This window comes from Etheostoma cragini, chromosome 12 (assembly GCF_013103735.1).
Source record: "Etheostoma cragini isolate CJK2018 chromosome 12, CSU_Ecrag_1.0, whole genome shotgun sequence".
Lineage (NCBI taxonomy): Eukaryota > Metazoa > Chordata > Actinopteri > Perciformes > Percidae > Etheostoma > Etheostoma cragini.
The window spans coordinates 8,946,125-8,967,264 of record NC_048418.1 but is presented as its reverse complement, the minus strand read 5'-3'; the positions used below and the strand labels follow the sequence as shown (position 1 = coordinate 8,967,264).

The following is a 21,140-nucleotide window of genomic DNA, read 5'->3' as shown; positions in this document are numbered from 1 at the left end:
TGAGTGAGAAGAGAAGCGAGGAGGGATCCCTGAACATGCTGAAGGACAGGATCAGCCCATGGCCGGTCAGTAGCTGAAATGTCCGTGGAAATATCAGGGTAAAGTTGGGGATGCACTTCTAAGCCATTTTTAAGCCTTGTCTGTTTTTGGTATTATGTCTTCAATGTCTGTGTAGTAACGTAAATTAAACATCACTGTTTGTTCTGCCTCAGGAGAGCTCCCCATCAGGCTCAGGCTCAGGCTCAGGCTCTTGTTCCTCCCAGGACACAGACATATCTCTACCAGGCGCGCTCATCAGCAGCAATGCTGCACCTTCTAAAGGTTATTATAACTGGCATCTTATGTATTGACATCATTTCCTTGCTATAAAAGACAAATAAGCTCACAGTACCATGTATTAGGTTTTATGTAAACATACAATATATGCTTTGTCCCACCTCCTCTTCTACTCTTTCTGATGTAGAGGGGCATCTGTCGTCATATTCGGCTCATACTCTAGAGCGTCCTGAGTCGTTGATAGACTACTGCACAGTCAACAATCTGAATGGCTACCAGAGTGCCAGGCCACTTAAATATTTGAACATACCCATCAAACCAGGCCTGCCTGCCACTGAATATGAGACACAGCTGGATAACCTCACCCTCAAGCCTCAGCAACAAGGTACAAGCAGTTCAAGCATAATGGATGAAATGGTTGATCATCAGGGTGCAATTTGTGAAAGAAACAAAGGGGTGGATGCTTTTTGATCATGTATAACAAATCAAAACGTGCAAGAATTAAATCTCCCTTCCAATACCGTGGATAGTGCCACTCGGCCAGCCACGCCAAAACATGTTTTATTTATGAACTTCAATATTCAGTGTGAATTCTCAAAATGAAATCGCACAACAGGATGAATTTAACTGTCGTCACCGCATGATGTTCACTTTTTCTTTGCAAAACTCAACTACCATGGCCCCTGGACCGTCATCTGGCGGTGCCTGTAGCCGGAACACAGTCACCTGATGGGGGCAAAAACATCTAAAACTGCCACTGATACGACGGAGCTAAACTACGGAGCTGTAGCGGCTAAACCAACAACTGCCACTGGGATTTTATCATTCAATCACACGACTAGACTGTTCACATTACTGTAATTTACTTAGTTTAAAATACTTCTGGTTTAGGTATGTAACAAATGGTATTGGTAAAGTAGCGTTGATCACAGTGACTGAGGGATACCTTTTGTCCCCTCTGCAAAATCACACCCTGGTAATAATGATCATACAGTTCTAGAAAGTTGAATTACATTTAATGTTTTAGCTGGTTTGCCAAAATGTACAAGCAAAATCTGAATCACTCCCCTTTGTCCTCCATTTCAGCAGATTACTCGCTTCCATTGCTGCATTCCCCTCCCTCACAAGGCCCAATTGCCCAGTGGATTGCGACACGGCGTGAGGATATTGTCTCCCAGATGACAGAGGCCTGTCTGAACCAAAGCTTGGATGCCCTGCTGTCCCAAACCATGCTTATGCGGGAGGATTACGAGCTGGTGAGGACCCAGCCAACGCGCACCGCTAAGGTCCGCCAGCTCCTGGACAACTGTCACCGACACAACGAAGACTTCTGCCGCATTGTTGTCCGCAAGCTGATTGACAACAAGCAAATGGGCCTGAAGCCGTTCCCACCTGAAATCGGCTCCCCTACACTCGTCCCCAACCCACCGCCACTGTCCATGTCCTGCAATATCCCCAGGAACGTGTAGCAGCAGTCACAGGCAATCAATGAAAACAATCCAGATTATTAACTGTGCCAACTTTACACTACAACTCTTACTTTTTTTTTTTTTTTGTCGTCAAGATGGTCACTGTGGTTTCTGTCAGTATTTCCCTCAAAGAGAAGGAGGAGGAGCAGGAACCGAGGGCTCCGCGAGCAAAAAAGAGTCACAGGTACAAAACAAAGCTTTTGGCTTTGAAGAATATCCACTCACGAGGGACAAAAGGTTTTATTCTATACAATCAGAATCAAAAGTTTGAAGGAATCAATGTTTTTTTTTAACAATGTCATTGATTTATTGAGAAAATGTATTTATAGTCCTTTTATTCTGAGTGGATGTATTGCAGAGTTTATCTCCTTTGCTTTTGTCTCCGAAGCTCAGTTGCGTGTGCGCGTGGTGGTGGGGGAGCGGGAGTTCAGTATAGTTGTGGGGTCCCGACAGCTTTGTGGGGACAAAATGCTGGACCCCACAACTTTAAAGGGCTATTTGAGGGTTAAGACTTGGTTTTTAGGATTAGGGTTAGAATTAGGCTAGGGTAAAGGTTAAGGTTAGGCATTTAATTGTGATGGTTAGAGTAAGGGGCTAGGGATGCAATATGTCAATGACAGGTCCCCACAAAGATAGTGCTTAACATCCCGGATACACTCTGTTGATCTGAGTAAGTGATATTAGGAATGTTAACATGCTGGAAAACCTACAGCAAAAACAAGGTTAAGTCCCATTAAAGCAATCTTATTGTTGAACTTCCCTGATAATGTTTACCGCCTGTGAAAGTGAGCGTGTGAGGGCATGTGGCCCTCACAGTGTTGATATTGAAGCTAAGTATGTGGTCTTGGATGTTAACAGCGTAACCTTACTGTAGTGTTGGTATGAGTTGTGATTTGGTTAGACTGTGACCGCATGGGAAGTTTTTGTCCCTGCCCCCGGCTCTTTTTCCTCCCCCTCCTCTCTTTGTCTAGTTGAACTAAAGAGTTGCTGGGACGTTGAGTAAAGAGGAAGTTGAGATTGTAAAATAAGACTCAGAATGAGAGGGATGCGTATCTGTCTCTGTCTAGATTAAAAGTGGACCAAAGTGATCTAATTTCTTTTGGTATTCTCAGTAGTGGCCTCACCTCACAGTATTTTTAAGTGTTTTTTAATAATGACATTTCAGACTCATCTGGATACTTCCAGAGTGGCAGTTTATCGATGGGTTTTGCATTTTTGATCCGGCTGAGCTGTTCTGCAGGAGAAATGAACACATGAACAGATAAGATCAAACCGGTTCTGCTTGCTTGTAGCAACCTTTCATTTACCTGTTTTATAATGTTCACTCTAAGCAGCCAGTGCTCAGTTCATCACTATCTAGACACGTACACTGTTTTCTACTGTAGCTGTGCTTCCTAATCTGCTCAAAACGAATAAAATCATTTTCACTCTGTTACTCATAGACAGAGATCAGTGCCATTTAGCTAGGCTTAATGACAGTAGCACCAGATTGTTTGTATAAATAATACTGAGTAATACAGTTTTTGAATTACTTCATGCATTGTAAACAAAGTTTCCATGACACCATTACTTTCAGTCCTCCTTATAGCCATGTTTGTATATAAGTGTGTGTGATAGGACTGCAACTAACGATTACTTTGACAATTACTTTCTTGATCAGTCGTTTGGATTATAAAATGGTAGAAAATGTTCTTCACTGTTTCCCTGAGCCCAAGGTACATCTTGAAACTTTGTCTAAAACCCGAGGCTATTTATTTTACCATCATAGAAGACTATTTACTTTTAAATGGCTGGAACGTTTTTTGAAATGTTTGTTTTTTTGCTTAAAACTAACTTAATTGATTTTAAAAAATAGTTTAAAGATTAATTTTTATAATTGATTCATCAAGTGATCTTTTCAGCTCTAGTGTGTATGTTGTGTGCAGGTTTACATCTCATTAAGGGTCTTACTGTCTTCATCACTGCCTTTTCTTCCTACTTCCTGGGTAGCAGTAGATAAATAGTAGTAGTGTAGCTGTGTCATTTACTGTCATTACATCCACATATTCCCCACACAATAACCGTTGTATTGGTTCCCATCATTGGGTTCAAAGTTATTTTCAGTTCAATAAAGAACTTTAAAAAACACTGTGGGAAATGAGCCACAGCAGGTCATGACACAGAAAATCGTAAACAATTACATCATGTCATTTAAACGACGACAGGAAGGCCAAGCAAGGTCAATATGTTTCCATAATGTTGCCTTGTCTTTGATAACCGTGCCTCATTTTCTGCTTTTGAAATGTGCAAAAGCATTTTACGTACATATCAAGAAAAGATGAGTAAAGCGTGTGCATTATCTCTTGGTGAAGAACTCATGCATTGTTTTCGTTAAGTGATGATTTGATATTCGTAGAATGACCTTCAAAATACGGTTTCCTTTGGTGTCAGTTGTTCAAACAGTAATAAAATGTGTTACAGAACCATAGCGTTGATGGGTAGGTGTGGTTTCAACAGAAACTACGTTTTTTTTTTGTATCAAACTTTTCATTAAAATGGGTACTCTGTTTTTACTTCTGACTGCTTTCTTCTTCATTTCTTTTTTACATAGAATTAATCCAAGTCCAATATTTACGTTATTAGAGGAGTTGGCTCACATAATGTTATCTTCTATTGAAAGCTGTTGGATTTGAATGGCAAGAAACAAGGGGTGTTATGTGTACATGTAGATTACTGAACAGTCCTTCTGGGGACAGACCCAGGTGCAGAATTACAAAGAGACACAACAAACAACCCCAAAAGACACAAAAAAGAACAAAGACACAAAACAATCTCAAAGAGAGGCAAAGAGTTTGTGTCTCTTTCACTCTGGCTGTCCTGCTCCTTTCTAGAAAGGGTACCGGGAATATTACATGTCCGGGGTTTGAGGTACATTGTCCCATACATGTGAATAACAACCTGTCTTGAGTGGATGATAGAGAAGCAGCTGCTGGGCCAATCACGGTGCATTGTATACTCTTTAATGACAGTATATGTCATAATCTGTTTTATATCATACATTCTTTTGACCGTATCTGAAACCCAGAAGCAGCTTGGCTCCCTCTGTCTTAGCTGTTGAGGACTGCCGGGGGGCAGGGACGGGGTCTGCTTGTCTCTGAAAATAGGACAGGGGGGAACACGAGAGTGCGGTAGGCCTGGTGCTGGAAAAACACCCGTTGTCGTCGTGCTGAGCAACACGGATTGCAACATCGACCGTCCTGTTGCTACATCTAAGATGACCGATATCTCACTGCCTGGTTCAGAGGAGCAGCACGGACGTAAGGGAGACTCTGTAGGAAAAATCATACCTGTTGATCTTCTATACGTAACCAAACAAAGTAAGTTCTTTTTACACATTGGCCCTTTAAGTCTTAAATTACAACAACTCAGCTGTATGATATGTCCATGTCTGGATGCATAAAGAGCGTTAGGAATCATTAGTAAAGGAATGGCCACATGTCAGACCTTTTCTTGTAAACTGGACATTTTCGGTTTAATGTTTCAGGCTTGAGAAGTATAGTTAAGAAAAATCATGTCCTATTTATATGGAACAACAGTATGTTTTAACTGTTATATTTGAATGATGCACTGTAATTATTGTCCTATCATCTCCACACCAGCCCTGGACTAATGGAGGATCTGAGGCACACGATTGGGGTCATGTCACAGACAATATGCCCAAGTTTACGGACTCCATCTGATGAGGACTTAAAGGCCCAAAATAATGGGAAAGTGGAGGAGAAAATGCAGATGAAGAGAGAAATCTCCCTCATGAATGGAATCTGCCTGATTGTTGGCAACATGATCGGCTCTGGGATCTTTATCTCACCAAAGGGTGTACTCATGCACAGTGCCTCTTACGGGCTGTCGTTATTGATTTGGGCTTTTGCAGGCATCTTCTCCGTGTTTGGAGCGTTGTGTTATGCAGAACTCGGCACCACCATCACCAAGTCTGGAGCTAGCTACGCCTACATCCTGGAGGCATTCGGAGGCTTCCTTGCATTTATCCGTCTATGGACGTCCATCCTGTTGATCGAGCCAGCCAGCCAGGCTGTGATTTCACTGACCTTTGCCAACTACCTTGTGGAGCCTTTCTACCCCACTTGCCAGCCGCCATATGATGCTGTCCGGCTTATTGCTGCAGCCTGCCTCTGTGAGAAAGAAACATGCATGTGTCTACAGTTCATCACTCAGAAAAAAAGAATGCAGGATATAGAAATGAGCTTTGCCTTCATGATTCATGAAAGTCTGCAATTGTTTGCAGAAGAATATAGGCAGAAAAAACTCACTTTACTGTCATGTAGTGTTTGAGATGGATGTCCCGATGCCCACTTTGGCTTCACCCCAGTTCTGTCAGCTCAACCCACCCAATTAGCATGTTTCACTGTTGTGCTGCAGATTGAAAAAGGCTGAAACAAAACGCTTACAGTTGAAGTTACAATCCTTAAGACTTTCTTTAGGTTAAAGATCTGTATGTATGGTTGCATTGAATCTTTTTTTCTTTTTTTTTAACATGAAGTAATTACCTCTACAGAGTAGCTTTTACTGTTAGTGGCAGAGTCTGCCATTCACAAGAGGGATTCACAGGAAACAATGAACACTAGAACCCTGCTTCTTTATGAATGACATGGGCAAAACCAAGTGCTGGAGTGTTATTGTAGCCCTAGCACATATTTAGCTATCCATGGATCCCAGTACCCAGGACTCAGTAACCCTGTGTGGAACTGGCACTAACTATAATTAGACTGTACAGCCTGGCTTTGTGGTGTCAACAATGTTATTAGCAGAAGTGGTATTTAGGTGAGAGAAGCTACACCAGCCTTACTAAGAAGTCAGTTTCTGTTTCTGTTCACTGATGGAGACAATGGCCCACGCCACATGTCACAGAGGAGATGATCAGATCTTGGGCATGGGGCTTAGACACAGCAGGTTTCCAATAGCTATCTAGTTTTTGAATCTCGAACATACAGTATCAAAGAATTTACAAACCAATGTGGTTTACCATTGTTTCCTGAATAATTTATTTTTGCAAATGCAACCTTACAGGAAAGCAGAAGTTGTACATGAATGTCTCAATCATGCAGAGGAAGAGTTATTAATTGCCTATGGTTTTCCCAGGTATGCTCATCTTCATTAACTGTGCCTATGTGAAATGGGGGACTCTGGTCCAGGACATTTTCACTTACGCCAAACTCATGGCGCTCTGCCTCATCATTGTTGTAGGAATACTGAAAATATCTACTGGTAAGATTATGTAAAAGTATGAATGCATCAGTGAAAAAAACATATATATATATATATATATATATATATATATATATATGTGTGTGCTTTAAACTTTGACTTCTATTTGTGCAGGAGGATCAAAGCACTTCAATAGTCCGTTTGAGGGCTCTTCCACGGATCCCGGAGCCATTGCTTTGGCCTTCTACTCAGCTCTGTTCTCCTTCTCCGGCTGGGATACACTCAACTTTGTCACTGAGGAGATTCGGAATCCAGAGAGGTAACACACACATTCACAAACATACAAAGAGACACATGTTTGAAACATTAGTGTTAATTTTACTTATTGTTTCTGGTCCACTGGCAAGAACTCCGCTCTCAGTTTTCTTTGTGTACAGTCAGTGTGGTCAGACGGTAAAAGCTGAATAAAGTAAGGCAGGTTGTCGAATTACAGTAACAGTCCATCATTTGTTTATGCATTATTTAAGGCTGCTAAAATCAATGTTTTCATATTACCAGTGGATCAAATGACTATATATTTGTGAAAAGCATTACTTGTACTTTCTACCAGGCATGTTTTTGGACAGCCACATGCAATTCCCTAACTTATAGATTTTATCCTTTTTTGTTTGTTTTGTTGGCATCCTAAATAATTGTCTGTCAAGGTTAGACTTGCAACTTGAGAAAAATGTTGAACATGAATCTGTCACTGCAGCTTTTCAGTGAGTCAGACAATGCTGTGTTGTTTTTTGATGTTGTTGTTGGTGTAGGAATCTGCCCCTGGCCATTGCCATCTCTATGCCCATAGTGACCATCATCTACCTGCTGACCAACGTGGCGTACTATGTGGTTCTGGACATGCCCTCATTGCTGGCCAGTGACGCCGTTGCTGTGGTAAGACACAAACAGTCACCTGAGAAAGATGATATACTCTGCTGCTAAATATAGTCCTGAAATGAGTCTCACATTGCCAGACCTATCTCCACTACGCAGTGGAAATAGCTCTGGCTACACCACAGATACATCCTGGGATATGAGAAAAAAAACGATCTGTGTTGTTTCCCTTTTTTTAAACCAATCACATTTGTTTGTCTTGGGTAGCGCTAAGCTCCGGACACAACAACAGTGGCTTTGCAAAATGGTCTCAGGAAGGAACTTGTTTTGCTGTAACATTTGCACCCCACAAAAGAAATACAGTACAGGACACAATGCAGTATTGTGAGCTATTTAAACTGTCAGGCTTTACCCTGGAAAATGTAGTTCCATTGATTTGGACTATGAAATAGTTGACCCAGAACATTTGGCACTCTGACTTCAGAAACTGTAATAAACCATGTTAACCCTTAAATGGGACCAGCTAAGACTTGGAGACCGGCCAGAGTATGGAAGTGTCCTTAAGCAAAGGCATTGCATGTGTGTGTATTTCGGGCCTATGTGTGTAATGTAATAACAACAGAGTGTAAAAATTTCCCAATTGAGGGATTGATAAAGTGTTTCTTCCTTCTTCCTTTTTTTGCTTTCACTGTAGAAAGCCGCTGCTTCTGTAATAAGGGCATTTCCCCACTGTGGTATAAATAAAGCATTATCTAATCTGATCTAATCTTCTTCACAGACCTTTGGGAATGCAGCCCTGGGTCCGTTCAGGTGGATCATGCCTGTTTCAGTGGCCATGTCCTGCTACGGTGGACTCAATGCTTCTGTCATTGCTGCTTCACGGTAATTAGGAAGTACTGAACAGACCCTGACTTATAGTACTATCATGATGAATGTGTTGCCAAACATTTTCCATCTTTCTTGAGCACGCAGGCTGTTTTTCGTTGGAGCTAGAGAGGGCCACCTCCCAAACAGTCTGAGTCTGATTCACCTGCGGCGCTACACACCAATACCCGCACTGCTGTTCAATGTAAGGACTATTTATCTTACTTTGTCTTACTCTCCTACAAAACAATTCGACATCAGATTGATCGAATGCATACACGGTCATGCCACCTTAAAGAGACAAAAAAATTTCAGACATCACAACTAGACACATAAATATGTGAATTCATGTTCTGCAGGGGTTAATGGGTCTGATCTTCCTCTGTGTGGAAGACGTGTTCCAGCTCATCAACTATTTCAGCTTCAGTTACTGGCTCTACGTGGGTCTGTCTGTGGCCGGCCTCATCTACCTGCGCATCACTCAGCCAGACAGACACAGGCCTGTGAAGGTGCTGCTTTGCTCAGATTATACTGAATATAATTACATACGGCACATATTCACACACACATACAGTTCCTGTGGGTATTACAAATGTTGTCATGGTTTGAAGAGATCATTTCTGTAGTAATATAACTTTGGACCCCATGTTTATCATATGCAGATACAGCTACAGTTACATTTGGATTTGAGATTCAAAGGTTTTATCTGTTACGTGCTTATACACTGAAAAGCAGGGTGGTGTACTTTTAAGGCTACAGGGAATAATAATTAGAATTGGAGTTAAATTAAGAAATAGAAAAGGAAATATATACGTAGTATTAGTAGCCTATTAAGAAGTTAAAATGTATGTAGGTCCATTGTGTGGGTGGGCTTTACAATGTTTCAGTATGTAAAAATGTAAAAAGTAAGTGTAGTTGTATAACTTGACCCAAAACTGTGGCATACGTGCCACAGTTTTGGGTCAAGTTATACATTATACTTTTGTACGAACTTGATACAAATATGCAAACGTGCAGATTAGTGCAGATATACAGAGGAGAGATTTTAGCATGCTGATGGCCTTAAGCAAGGAAGCTTTTTCTTCATCTTCATCAAGTTACTTAGCTTGTTACAGCCCAAACTCAGTCATCTTTTTGTGTAAAATTAACAAAGAAATATGACTACGGCACTGAGGAGAAAGTTTAGTGGGTGTGTCATGTTGTGCCTAGTCTTATGGACAAAACATGAAGCACTGTCAATACAGTTTCCACAAGATTCTCTGATCAGTTTACAAACTAACCCAATTGGTGTCTTTTTCTCTCCACAGTTGAGCTTGTTCTTCCCCTTCATCTACTGTCTGTGTAGCCTGTTCTTAGTCATTGTCCCTCTGTACGGAGACACCATCAATTCTCTCATAGGAATTGGCATTGCACTGTCTGGTGTGCCGGTGTACTACGTAGCCATTTACCTGCCTGATGAGAGGAGGCCCAAATTCATACGCAAATTAAACAGTAAGTTTTAGGCTGAAATGTTCATTTGCTGTCCTGTGTTTGTTCACCCTTGTTAAAACATGTTAAGAGGAGGTGACAAAAGGAAGAGATTTCCTGTACGTGATACATACAATTATTATGTTTAATATTACACAATCATACACCCTTCTCCCAGTTTGTCAACTATCTGCAGCACATAATTGTATGGCACTGTTCTAAATTTGGATTATCAGAGTCAGCTATAACTGACCTCTCCTCCTCTTTTCCTCCTCTCACCTCTTTTTCTCCTCCAGACTTTGTCACCAAATACACCCAGATGCTGTTGTACTGCTGCCTGACTGAATTTGACACTGAGACAGAAGCACAAGCAGACGGTAAAACACAGTGAGCTGAAGACAATCTGTCACTCATCAGCTTTCTGCCTGAGGCCTCAGCCATGTCCATATGTCGACGTTCATTGCTCCCCAAACGCAGAAAAGCAAAGCCTTGCATTGACAGAGTGGCGAGGCGCAGACCCACAACATTTGTGAGGATTACTTTTTCAAGGTCAAGTTCGAAAAGGCCTGACATCCCAAATGACTCACTGCAAAGGAGCCGACACCTGAGAAACTGTTGCTTTCTTCTACAAATGGGGTGACCCTTTCTACAGAGATCAAGGAATATCTTTTATGAGGATTTCATAAAACTATGGAAGAAATATGGAGCTCTTTTAAAATTTTAATTTTTAGAATACAATTTTATTTTTTTAAAGTAGAAGATGTAACTTGCTTTCTGCCTGACATTGTTTGAAATACACATATCAAATTATTGTTATGTGGCTGGGATCCTATCAAGAATCAAATATTTTTAAAAATGTAATAAGGTATACATACGTTCAAATGTAAAACACCCACAACATTTCTTTTGGACAAATGTTCTGGGATTGGTTCCAGTGCAGCACGTTAAGTTAAGTGCCGTGTTTACGGGACATTATTATTTCAATTGAAACTTTCAATATTAGGTTTTATGAATACAACTTTATAGTCACCATTAAAGTATTTTTGGGTTTAGGTAGGAATTTATTCTGACCATTTTAATTAGGCTTTTGACAACACATGCCCAACAGACATGGGGTCAAACAAACTCAGAACTTCCATCCAGGAGCCCAATGTCTGTGTACCGTGTGAAAGCAAAAGTCAACATTGGCTTTTTTTTTTAAAACATTTTACGTATGCTACATAATTAGAGCTAAAGGCCAGAATTTGAAGTAGAGTGAGACTTCCTGCAGCTCTCCCTCTTCCTGCTCTGTCACAAAGGTCACAAAAAATGCATGCGCAAAACAGCCAATTGGAACACTTTCTCTTAAATGACCTGTGATTGGCTAAAGTCTCCCGTCACGGACTAGATTTTCTAAAGTCTCAAAAGTGAGCCAGGAGGAGATGCAGAAGTCATTTTCTCTCAGACCACTTGAATTACAAGATGCTTAAAATTATAATACATAAGTTATGTAACAAACTTATTTCATAATTCTTACTTTTTTAAATTTCAATCGCTTGTGTTGCTTAACGTTTGTGGCATAATGCACAGAAATTGTGCATAACTTTTTGTAAGATATCACACAAACCATTGTAAGAGGATACGTTGCAAATGATGACCAATGTGCATGGTACCATTTATTAGATGTAGCATGGTAGGTGTGGGACTTTATGCCTCACATTCATAAACAATCAGCCAGATAATCTTTAAAGAGAAGATTTTCCAGTTCAGTATAATCAGTTTTAAATCAGTTGGATTAAAACAAATGATTTATGTAGTTTCATTGTCATATGTAAGTGCTGATTGACCAAATTCAGTAATAAATAAACTTTGAACTTGAAACACTTTCAGAATCAAGAAGCTTTATTTTTCTTGCTCTGTTTTCCTTTTCTCTCAAAATCCTCCTTTCTCTCATTAAAACATCTCCCCTAGGTATCACATCACATTAATCATGCATTATTTTTAGAGTTTTGTACAAACAGTTTATTGCACTGCATTCTCTAGTTGTTCTGTTATGAACTGAAGACATAGTTTTAGATGTTTAGTTTGTTTTGAATGTATCTGTTTTAAATACACAGTTTTTTTATCAATTTGTCTTGTAATTAAACTGCATATGTTGTAATGCATCATGTTATTTAATTAATTAGTACCATTTTATAAAAGTCACTGTCCACTTAAAAAAATCCTAATTTCTTTACAGCTTTGCAATGAATACAAATGTATTGCTAGTTGACCAGACTGGAATACAAATGAAAGACGAGTTGTTAATTTTGCCAAAACTCTATATTAACTGGTACACCTCACACCACACACATATTAGTATTACCAGTACTTTTTCTTAAAACATCTCATTCATGCATTATTTTAACACTGTTCAGGGATATCAGCTGTTAAAACATCCTGCAGTTTCATATCATTGCATTCATGTCAAATAAAACAACTGGTTTCAGAGAAAATTGTAGGTTATATTTAAATCCTTTTAACTGCAATTAACTGGTTAAATTTTAGTTGTACAAGCTCTCAAATCCCATTCTACAAGTGATCACATCACATCAGATTTGTTTTACAAGCTCTTAAATCATATTCTACAAGTGCTCACATCGCATCCATGTGCTCTCACATTCGCACCATATTTACCTTCATATCAAAGCGACGCCAAAGTGAATGGCAGTCAATGACATGCTAAATGCAGGTAATGGCTTTGTTGCTTTAAAATGGCGCCGTAATGGCTTCGTAGCTTTAAAATGGCGCCATAAAATCTACGCTCAGAGAGGAGAGGCTTACCCCTTGGTGACAGCCTCCACTTTGTTGAATGTAAACAAAAAGCTGCTTGGTCGCTTCATTATCGTCCTTGTGCGTGTGTGCGCACCAGGTAGATAAGCCAGTTTGTGATGGTTCCCCGCAAATTTCTGAACAGAAGCCAAAGAATTAAACGTGCAGGTTTCCAGACGGAGCTACGAGGCTAAATCGCCGGCAGAGTGGGCGCCGTTTACCCAGTCTATCCTGGGGGGCCTTCTTGTAATGATTTGAAAGGTTTGAGCTGAGGAGGAGGAAGTGGCTTTGAAGTATAGACACAGTTTAGGTTTTGTATGAGCTGAATCAGTCTGTTGGCTCATTCAGAAAAAAAACACACTTACAGTCATTTTGCAAACAGTTGACTGCTCTAGAAGAAACTGGAGGTCGTTGACTTTTTTGGTTGTTGGAGACGTGTGTGTGGCTTTGATCACGTATGGAGCTGTCGACACAAGCTGCAGAGCATTTCAAAATCAGTCAAGTCAAGGATATTTTCTACACCATGCATCAACTGTTGATCATAATGCCTAGTATCCACTTGCCTGCACTAGGGCCAAGCAAATGCTACTTTTTGGCAAATGCATTAATAAACACATATCTTCTAACAACTACATTATACATTTTGTAAAAACTACTTATACAAGCTAAATAGTGGGGTTAACGTGGGGTATCACCCGGAAATGTATCAATATTTTTTGCTGTATCTGTTGCATGTTCACAAGATATAAAAGGATAAGTTTAAATTTGATACATTTTAGCTGTTACAGTTTTTTAATGTTTGCATCCATCTACTGGCTTCCTGCATCCTGTTTGTAAGTTAAATGAATGCTGAACATTTTAATTCCTTTCACAAGAATAACTTGTTTATTTGACTTCAAAAATAAAGGAGTTGACTGAGAAGTTGCTGACCTCGTACGAGCACCTCTCTCCTGCATACAAACACCTTTGCCCGATCTGCCAGGCTTTGATCTGGCTCACCAGCTTTCCAGTAAAAACTTCACATGATATTCCAAACAACCTGCGGAGCAGAGCAGTGAGCATTAGATCTGTTACCGTAACACCCAGGTAAAGGCTACTGTTCAAAAACACCAGAAAATCATCAATAAAAGATTTATTTTAAATGATGTTAGTTGCCACAACTTTGTATTTCTCTGCACAAACATGACTAATGGGAATCTTGTGAGTCCTTTAGCCTCCCCATATGTGTGAGAAATCAGGCTGCACAAAACTTTGAATTCATAAGCACCTTGTCTAACATGCATGTGATCCTTTTACACCAGGGATTTTTATGCTACCCAAATACCATCACAAAGTGTTATGTCTTGCTGGCCACATGATGCAGCATCTGCTCTGTGAACACTTAACAGCTGCAACATTGAAAGAGTCCCCGAAAGGCACCCACAGTACACTCCTACAGTTTAGATTCAACACAGGTTGTTTGATCTACAAATATTAGAAAATAAAATCAACATTACCATTTGACTTTGCACTGGGAGGCGCGGTCCGCCATCGAAATGGTGAGTGTGGCCCCCAGAAGGAGAGCTGAAGCTACACACAGGAATCTCAGGCCCATACTAAAGGTAAGTACTGCAGATGAGGCCTGAATCCAGTGTGTGGTCAAGTGTGTGGATGTCTTCACTGTGTTGCCTCGATCTGTCCAGAGGGCTTAAAAGAGCAGCACACGGGTCATGTGGTAAACTGGAAAAGTGTACAGTACAACATTGATTTAACACGGACCACAGCACAGGAGGGAAAGAAAGTGGAGAATACTGAACATTTCAATAACAGAAGTTACACACATGGAGTTATTTTATAAAGCAGATTTTTCAACTATGGATTGTGTAACCATTTAAAAAATGGGTGAATAAAATGATTTTTGAGGTTGATTTCATACCGCTTGCAGCCAATGCTTCCCAATAAAGTCCGTTTGAACTTACACAGAAGTGGAACTTGAGTAAAACACAGTATCATCACAATGAGTAAGTTACACATCTCACCTGCCTCTAGTGGTGGGTACATCAGGATCAGGGGTGTAGCACAAAATTCTGGGCCCTGTAGAAATTAATTATCTATGGGCCCCACCCCACCCCACCCCACATCCACAGCTATTCATTCTGGCATCTTTTTGGGCCCTTACCACATAAGGGCCTCAGTCCCCTTCACACCCCCAGTCCGACGCCCCTGGTGTACATGCAGACAGTTTTGGAATCATTTGCGCAGGTTTTGAGATATTGGTCTTCTTGTATGTGACTTCGCTAGCTCTTTAGTTGCTAAATGCTTTACCACGTTCACAAGCTCTTCGCTAACTTTTCCTGCTGTTGGGTGCCAGGTTGGTGGTCTGCAATGGTTTTTGAGTCTTTTTTTGTTGTTGCTGAAAACAGCTTCCTGCTGCGGCCAGAAACCACATGAGAGCGGGGAGAGTGAAGCAAACAGTTAAGGTGCAGCCATAACACCAAGACAATGAGCTGAAAGGTGCTAAATCGTTCCATATATGAGGGGAACTAAGTCAAGAGACATCAAGGGACACCTTTCTCACACACAAAAATTCTAGTGACACATATTTAATAACAAGTACGTGTTATGGCAGCTTCAGGTTTGCAGGGTAATAAATGATATTTAATTTTCTTTAAATCCTAAAGAAGCTCTTCGTGGTTGACAATGGCAAAAATAAATACTATAAAACAACTGCTTTGACAGAAGTCGTACCTAAGGCAATGTTTTGTTGTTTTTTCTGGTAGGGCCTCCCTAACAGAAACCTAGATTCATTTCAATTACAAACCTACCGGTAATTCAAGCACAGAAACATAAGTTCTATAATCAGTGACAAGAAACATAGAACTAGAAAGAGTCTTCACGATGTACAGAAGACATGGCCTCTCTCTTGTGGATATGTTCATGCAACTCCATTTCCACACTTTGCATGCATGACCGAGTTCTGATGCCTGGAGGGGGAACTGAAGAAGGTTTTCAACTGTGAGACAGATTTATGTGGCGCAAGAGGACCTTTCTGAGTTTGGAGACCACTTTTACAGTAAGAGAAAACCTGTGTTAAAAACAGAGTTACAAATCTGTTTGCATCATGGGAATCGTAGGATCCAGTGTTTTCTAAACCTGACGTACAGTATAGAGACTAAAAGTCAGGATTTCTACTGGAATGTCCCTTTTAACTCAGCCTTGAACACATTTCACATATTCACATTTATTGAACTCAAGTGTGTAGAACATTCTTATTAATTCATTTTGATGTTAAAATAATCTTTGTTTAACATTGTTTCAAGCGTTTAATGTAATTGGAGGTGTCTTTACCAAATGGTGACAGCAGCACTGACCTTTGGACTGGAGAGATTATTTGTTCTAACACTGACTACAGCCAGTTATTGTTGTTGTTTGAATACCATGACACAGATTCAGATCAACAGAAACTGGATTTGTCACGGAGCATGAAGCGCCACCGTGACTGTGCCCGTAGAAAAGATTCCTTGACCTTCTGAAGTGAACAGACACTGCTGAGTACTGAGAAGTGTAATGTTTACACGAAAGAAGAAGACAAAATTTTATAAACAAAATACTTTGTTTTAGGTATTGGGTTGTAAAAAGGTATAATGTGAGCGGGATGAGTAATTGTGTCAAAGCATTCATCTTCAGCCTGTGTTTCCCTCTACTGGCTGAAAGAGGAATTGCAGCAGGAACATTTCATCAGATATCAGCAAACCATTTAAAGGTTGTGTCGTTCCAAGTGTTTATTGAAACTCATGCTGGAGACGTTAAGTTTAGTTGAACCTTCACTGTAAACACAGATATTGTGGGGGCCATAAACACATACGCTTCCCTAAAACATAGTTGAGCCAATCTCTCTCTCTAAGAAGTATGCCAAGGTGTGGCAGGCACGTTTAGCCTCTTTCCACTGACCTTCAAAAGGAGACAGTCCTGAAACAAAACATTGCATGAAGCTGCTTAGATTCCCAAAATATGTAGAGACTCAAACATATTTATACATGAACAGGTGGGCGAATATTTTTCGTCCCCTGACCTATGGATGACCTGATGTTGTCTAAGCTTTCCCTTACCACAACATGGTGTTTCTGGAAATTTGTCTGTTTGACGACTGTGGTCCCGTCTGTTAAACAACCGTTGTGTAACTGTTGTACGCTTCCTGGTTCTGAATTTAAACTATCTAACTATTCGGATTTGAATGAGTGAAAGTGGCTTTTCAGTACGATGCACAATAAAATGCAATGTGAGTTTACAAGTGTACCTAAAAAAGTACAAGTGAAGCTAAAAAATGAGCACAAGATATCTTCTTTAATACTTAATAATGTTAGCCTGGGTTAACGTCTCTGGAGGGCTGCCCAAATTGTTCAGTGATTTAAGTAGTAGAAGTGAAGTGAAGCAAAATGACAATTTAGTCTGATTATGAGGTTACTGATTTATTCAAGGCACTTACATACTATTGAATTTTACAGCATCTAAGTGACCATGTGTCTTTGGCAATTGATATATATGATTTGATATACAGTATATTACTGGAAATATATTGTGTTTGTCTTTAAATATACACATTTAAATAGAAAAATGGATGCATCAAAACGGATGCATTTACATGGATGCATAACTTTTGTGTGTTTTCCAGCAGCTCCCTCCTGTACATCACAGGCTTAGGGGTTATTTCAATGATCATTAAGGAAATGTGTGAGTCTTGTTAAAAACATCCTAATTCAAATTATGATTGTATACATTTGTGACTTTCTCCCTTTTTACATACCTCTTAGTGATAGATCAAAGCAAATGCAGTAACTGTACTTTTATAATTTTAGTCCTAAAAAGACTTTGTTCAATTTAGTTTAGTCAATTAACCAAGACTCACATATTGTCCTCAGTAGTGGTACACATGTTGCATTTTCAGGGACATCTCCAAAAGTGAAATTAGAAACTGCATTGAAGATAATCCTAGAGGATATTATTATTTTATAATCACACTTTTTCAAGTCTTGCCAAACACAGTCCTTTGTTAGGTGAGGTTTTAGACTCTGGTGATGTTCTTCACTCTTACTTTGAAGTCCGCACCTGGTCGGAGCTGCCCAATAAGGGTGTACAGCTGAAAGACACAAATCTTTTTTAAATAATCATATTCAGGTCTGTCTCAACCACAAGTCACTTACTACCATGTGTTCAGATTGTGTACCGCAAGATTATATCAGATCAACATAATCAATATTAAACTAGTTTCATGAATGTTTTGTAATGAAAGACAGGATTGGATTTGAGATTTGTGAAGACAGGGAAAAAGTTCAGGTAGTTACCTGGAGCAGTGCTGGATCTATTGTTGTTTCATTTATCTCTTGACTGGACTTAACGGCTGCGTCGAGGAATACTACAACTGTGGGAAATTTAAAGGAAATTCATTAAAATCACGTTGGACTTCAAGTTGAAATATACTGTGCGAGCTTAAAATGCATTTACCATCTGCTTTTAAACCAGGTCCCACGCCTGTAGTTGCCTGAACTGACCCCGTAGAGCTAAAGGGACTAGATGGTGACGAGCTGGCTAGGAAAATATAAAAAAGAAAAAGAATTATAAGAACACATTTAAAATCTAGATGGTTGAACTTGTTATCACAACTTTAGCTTAATACATAGCCTATAGCCAACGTCCAGTCTACAAATTATTTTTTGTATTCATTAAAATATCCCAATTATTTCAGCCAGTGTACTTACTTGTCTGTGCGGCACATGTGGCCAAACATCCAACAAAAAGGATCAGCTGCAGCATGTTGAAGATTTATTCCAAAAAAGAGTGAAATTGTCAGTGGAAAAGTGTTCCGTCTGCTTTCACAGAGTCGCTGGTTACCTTTGTTACGTACGCTTTAAGGAAGCGACACCCTTATTATTTCTAGGGTGTGCCAACTTCGAGGAACAACCTTGTCAGCGGCTCAAGCAGACCACTAACGTCAAAACAAACAAGGCGTTTATTGCATCAAAGGACAAAAACTTTTTTCTTAATTGTACATTTTTGGATATACGGCATGTTTTTACATGGCATGTACTCATGTGGCATGTACTCACTGTTGCTCTGAATGTAAAGCTCTTTTTGTCTTTCATAGACATGTTTCCATTCAAAGTTCTGGGGCCTTAATACAAAATCTGTTACGCAAGAAAATGTTGCGTGAAGCAGAGTGAACTTTGCGGTTCCAACATGCCTCACAGAAGTCAGGATTTATAAAAGATTTCCATGCGTAAAAAGTGTGCCCAGTTTTCTGCAACCTTTCGATCCTGCGTGTCGGTGCGTAACGCTCCCAAGGCTTAGACTGCGTTTTAGAGACCTCCGAGGGTAAGACAAAACATCACATTGACAAAGGAGGCTACTCTGGATGCAGAGCGCACAGCCTGCATCCAGAACACCTGCGCCACATTTGTCTGGTGGTCATATTTTTGTTACACAGCCAATGAGATAACATTTATGAACAGATGACCATTTTCGTTTTTTGTGAAAAAATTAAAAAAAGGTGTTGTGTTATTTCTTAGAACTTAATCAGAACAGGTGAAAGTGCTTGAAATACATTAAGGCAGGTGCAGAAAGAACACATTCCCCGCACACAGACAACTACACTCAGACACGCACACATACTGTACAGATGCACAGACACAAAGAGACACACACACAGCAGGCCCAGTTAGGAGGAGGACACGGTTAAGTTTCATAGCACTTACAATTGTTATACTCGGGTCCAGTAGACCCAAACAACTCATATGTAACAGTAACTGTTGCCCCCCATAAGGTGTAGGTAGGGTGTAGCCTTCCATGTGCAGTCATTGAACATAAGTTAGTTTGTACATTCTTCACAGAAAATGAGCCAAGGCCAATGAGTTTGAGTTAGGAGAAATTATTAACAGCATCATTTTTTCTTTTAGCAAACATTAAAAACAGGTCCCACAGACCTGAACACCACACAAGGGTTGGTTAATAACCTAAATTAACCTATTGGGACAATAAATAAATAGCCAGTTTCCAATGGCCTAAACCAATCAACAGCATAACAGTTTTGGCATTGCTGGAAGGGTAACACTTTACAATAAGGTACATGAAAAGGGTAGTTACTGTTTTTGAAAGAGTAAGAAATGATTAGTTACCCTTTTTCAATAGGGTAGTTACTCTTTTTTAGACGGGTCATTAGTCTTTTTCAAAAGAATAGTTACTCTCTGTCAGAAGGATAGTTACTCTTTTTGAGTACCTTATTGTGAAGTGTTGTTAGCAAGAGCACTGCAATCTCACAATCACTGAATCGTGTTTTTCCCCCCACATTTTTCCGTTTAATGATTGGTCATCAAGGGCTTCTTTACAAGGCTGGAATATTCATTGATTGATTGACATGGATCTTATTAGGAAAACTATGGGATGGCCTTGGGAGGAGCGTGAGGCTCGTGCACAACCGCAGAAGGTAACGCACGTCTGTATTCATAACGACAAGCGTCTGTACAGGTGTGCGGCGTGTGGTGTTATAAATCAGAATGTTGTTTTTGCATATGTAAATTCTGACTCTTTGGTGAGCAAAATCTTTTTAAGAGTAGAATGCAGAGTTTTATAAATGAGGCCCCTAGAGTGATAGTAGCTGCTGAGAGGGGTTGAAATGTTTACTGGAAACACCAATGCAATGTTGAAACAGTAAATATTTATTTGGCAAAACATTACTGTTGTCACAGTAGCACAGTGTTGAATCCATAACATACAAGAAAACAAAACCATAAAAATTATGGACACCACCGTAAAGCAACTAAAGTTTGCTTGACTCTCAGTCCAGTTTTCTCTCCTTCCTTCTCTTCTTCGCTTGTCTTCTCTTGTTTCAACTCTTCCTACTAGGACTTGTCCTCGTCGTCCCCTGCCTCTCTCTCTTACTCCCTTCCCTCTCTGTCTATTGTTGGCATCCATTGTTCAAAAAAGGTAATCTGACCTTTGACCTATGAATAGGTGTATACTAAAGCAGTGATTGGTTAGTTATCAGTTGAGTAATTAGTGTTTGCACATGTATGGAGGGGTTGTGTGACCTGGTGAATAAGTGTAGCAGTTTGACTGGTTGTGTTTAGAAAAGGGAAGCAAGTCAATTCCTGTTATATTTTTGTGTCTTGGAGAACTGTCTTGGGTTTTTGCAATTGGAAACCCAGTCAAAGATCGTGAAACATGTAA

General features: G+C 40.0%; 3 protein-coding genes across 4 annotated transcripts in view; 2 read left to right on the top strand and 1 right to left on the bottom strand.

The window, feature by feature from the left end:
- LOC117954221 (receptor-interacting serine/threonine-protein kinase 2-like) overlaps positions 1-3,872 on the top strand; it is a 12,347-nt gene extending 8,475 nt beyond the window's left edge. Inside the window, exons 8-11 of the mRNA XM_034887828.1 lie at positions 5-65; positions 213-321; positions 464-661; positions 1,363-3,872. Of these exons, the coding sequence (XP_034743719.1) occupies positions 5-65; positions 213-321; positions 464-661; positions 1,363-1,745 (751 nt within the window). The 3' untranslated portion in view covers positions 1,746-3,872. The remainder of the gene's footprint in view (positions 1-4; positions 66-212; positions 322-463; positions 662-1,362) is intronic.
- Positions 3,873-4,848: 976 nt separating this feature from the next.
- LOC117954219 (Y+L amino acid transporter 2) lies at positions 4,849-11,949 on the top strand. Of its 2 annotated transcripts, XR_004658776.1 has the most exons (11): positions 4,849-5,101; positions 5,384-5,916; positions 6,882-7,007; positions 7,122-7,266; positions 7,757-7,880; positions 8,599-8,702; positions 8,793-8,889; positions 9,044-9,193; positions 9,992-10,175; positions 10,448-10,595; positions 10,634-10,708. XR_004658776.1 is itself a non-coding variant. In XM_034887825.1 (10 exons), the coding sequence occupies exons 2-10, from the start codon at positions 5,394-5,396 to the stop codon at positions 10,540-10,542; spliced, it is 1,548 nt and encodes a 515-aa protein (XP_034743716.1). In that variant the 5' UTR covers positions 4,849-5,101; positions 5,384-5,393; the 3' UTR covers positions 10,543-11,949. The 2 variants fall into 2 exon arrangements, 1 of the variants encoding a protein (XP_034743716.1); XM_034887825.1 differs by having other exon boundaries at positions 10,448-11,949.
- Positions 11,950-13,197: 1,248 nt separating this feature from the next.
- Positions 13,198-14,756, bottom strand: wu:fc46h12 (uncharacterized protein LOC568958 homolog). Its single transcript, XM_034887826.1, has 3 exons — positions 14,438-14,756; positions 13,872-13,980; positions 13,198-13,417 (listed from the first exon to the last, which is right to left on the bottom strand). Exons 1-3 carry the CDS (start codon positions 14,533-14,535, stop codon positions 13,286-13,288), a joined length of 339 nt encoding a protein of 112 aa, XP_034743717.1. The 5' UTR covers positions 14,536-14,756; the 3' UTR covers positions 13,198-13,285.
- Between the last annotated feature and the right edge of the window lie 6,384 nt (positions 14,757-21,140).

What these genes read in the sequence shown, in the direction of transcription:
- LOC117954219 (XM_034887825.1), top strand. Translation starts at nt 5,394, where the DNA reads ATGGAGGATCTGAGGCACACGATTGGGGTCATGTCACAGACAATATGC. An exon ending in GAGATTCGGAATCCAGAGAG is followed by an intron (nt 7,267 to 7,756) that starts GTAACACACACA and finishes TTGTTGGTGTAG; the next exon opens with GAATCTGCCCCTGGCCATTG. An exon ending in TACCCGCACTGCTGTTCAAT is followed by an intron (nt 8,890 to 9,043) that starts GTAAGGACTATT and finishes CATGTTCTGCAG; the next exon opens with GGGTTAATGGGTCTGATCTT.
- wu:fc46h12 (XM_034887826.1), bottom strand. Translation starts at nt 14,535, where the DNA reads ATGGGCCTGAGATTCCTGTGTGTAGCTTCAGCTCTCCTTCTGGGGGCC. An exon ending in TCCCAGTGCAAAGTCAAATG is followed by an intron (nt 13,981 to 14,437) that starts GTAATGTTGATT and finishes TCTGCTCCGCAG; the next exon opens with GTTGTTTGGAATATCATGTG. An exon ending in GAGAGAGGTGCTCGTACGAG is followed by an intron (nt 13,418 to 13,871) that starts GTCAGCAACTTC and finishes AATGCTCTGCAG; the next exon opens with CTTGTGTCGACAGCTCCATA.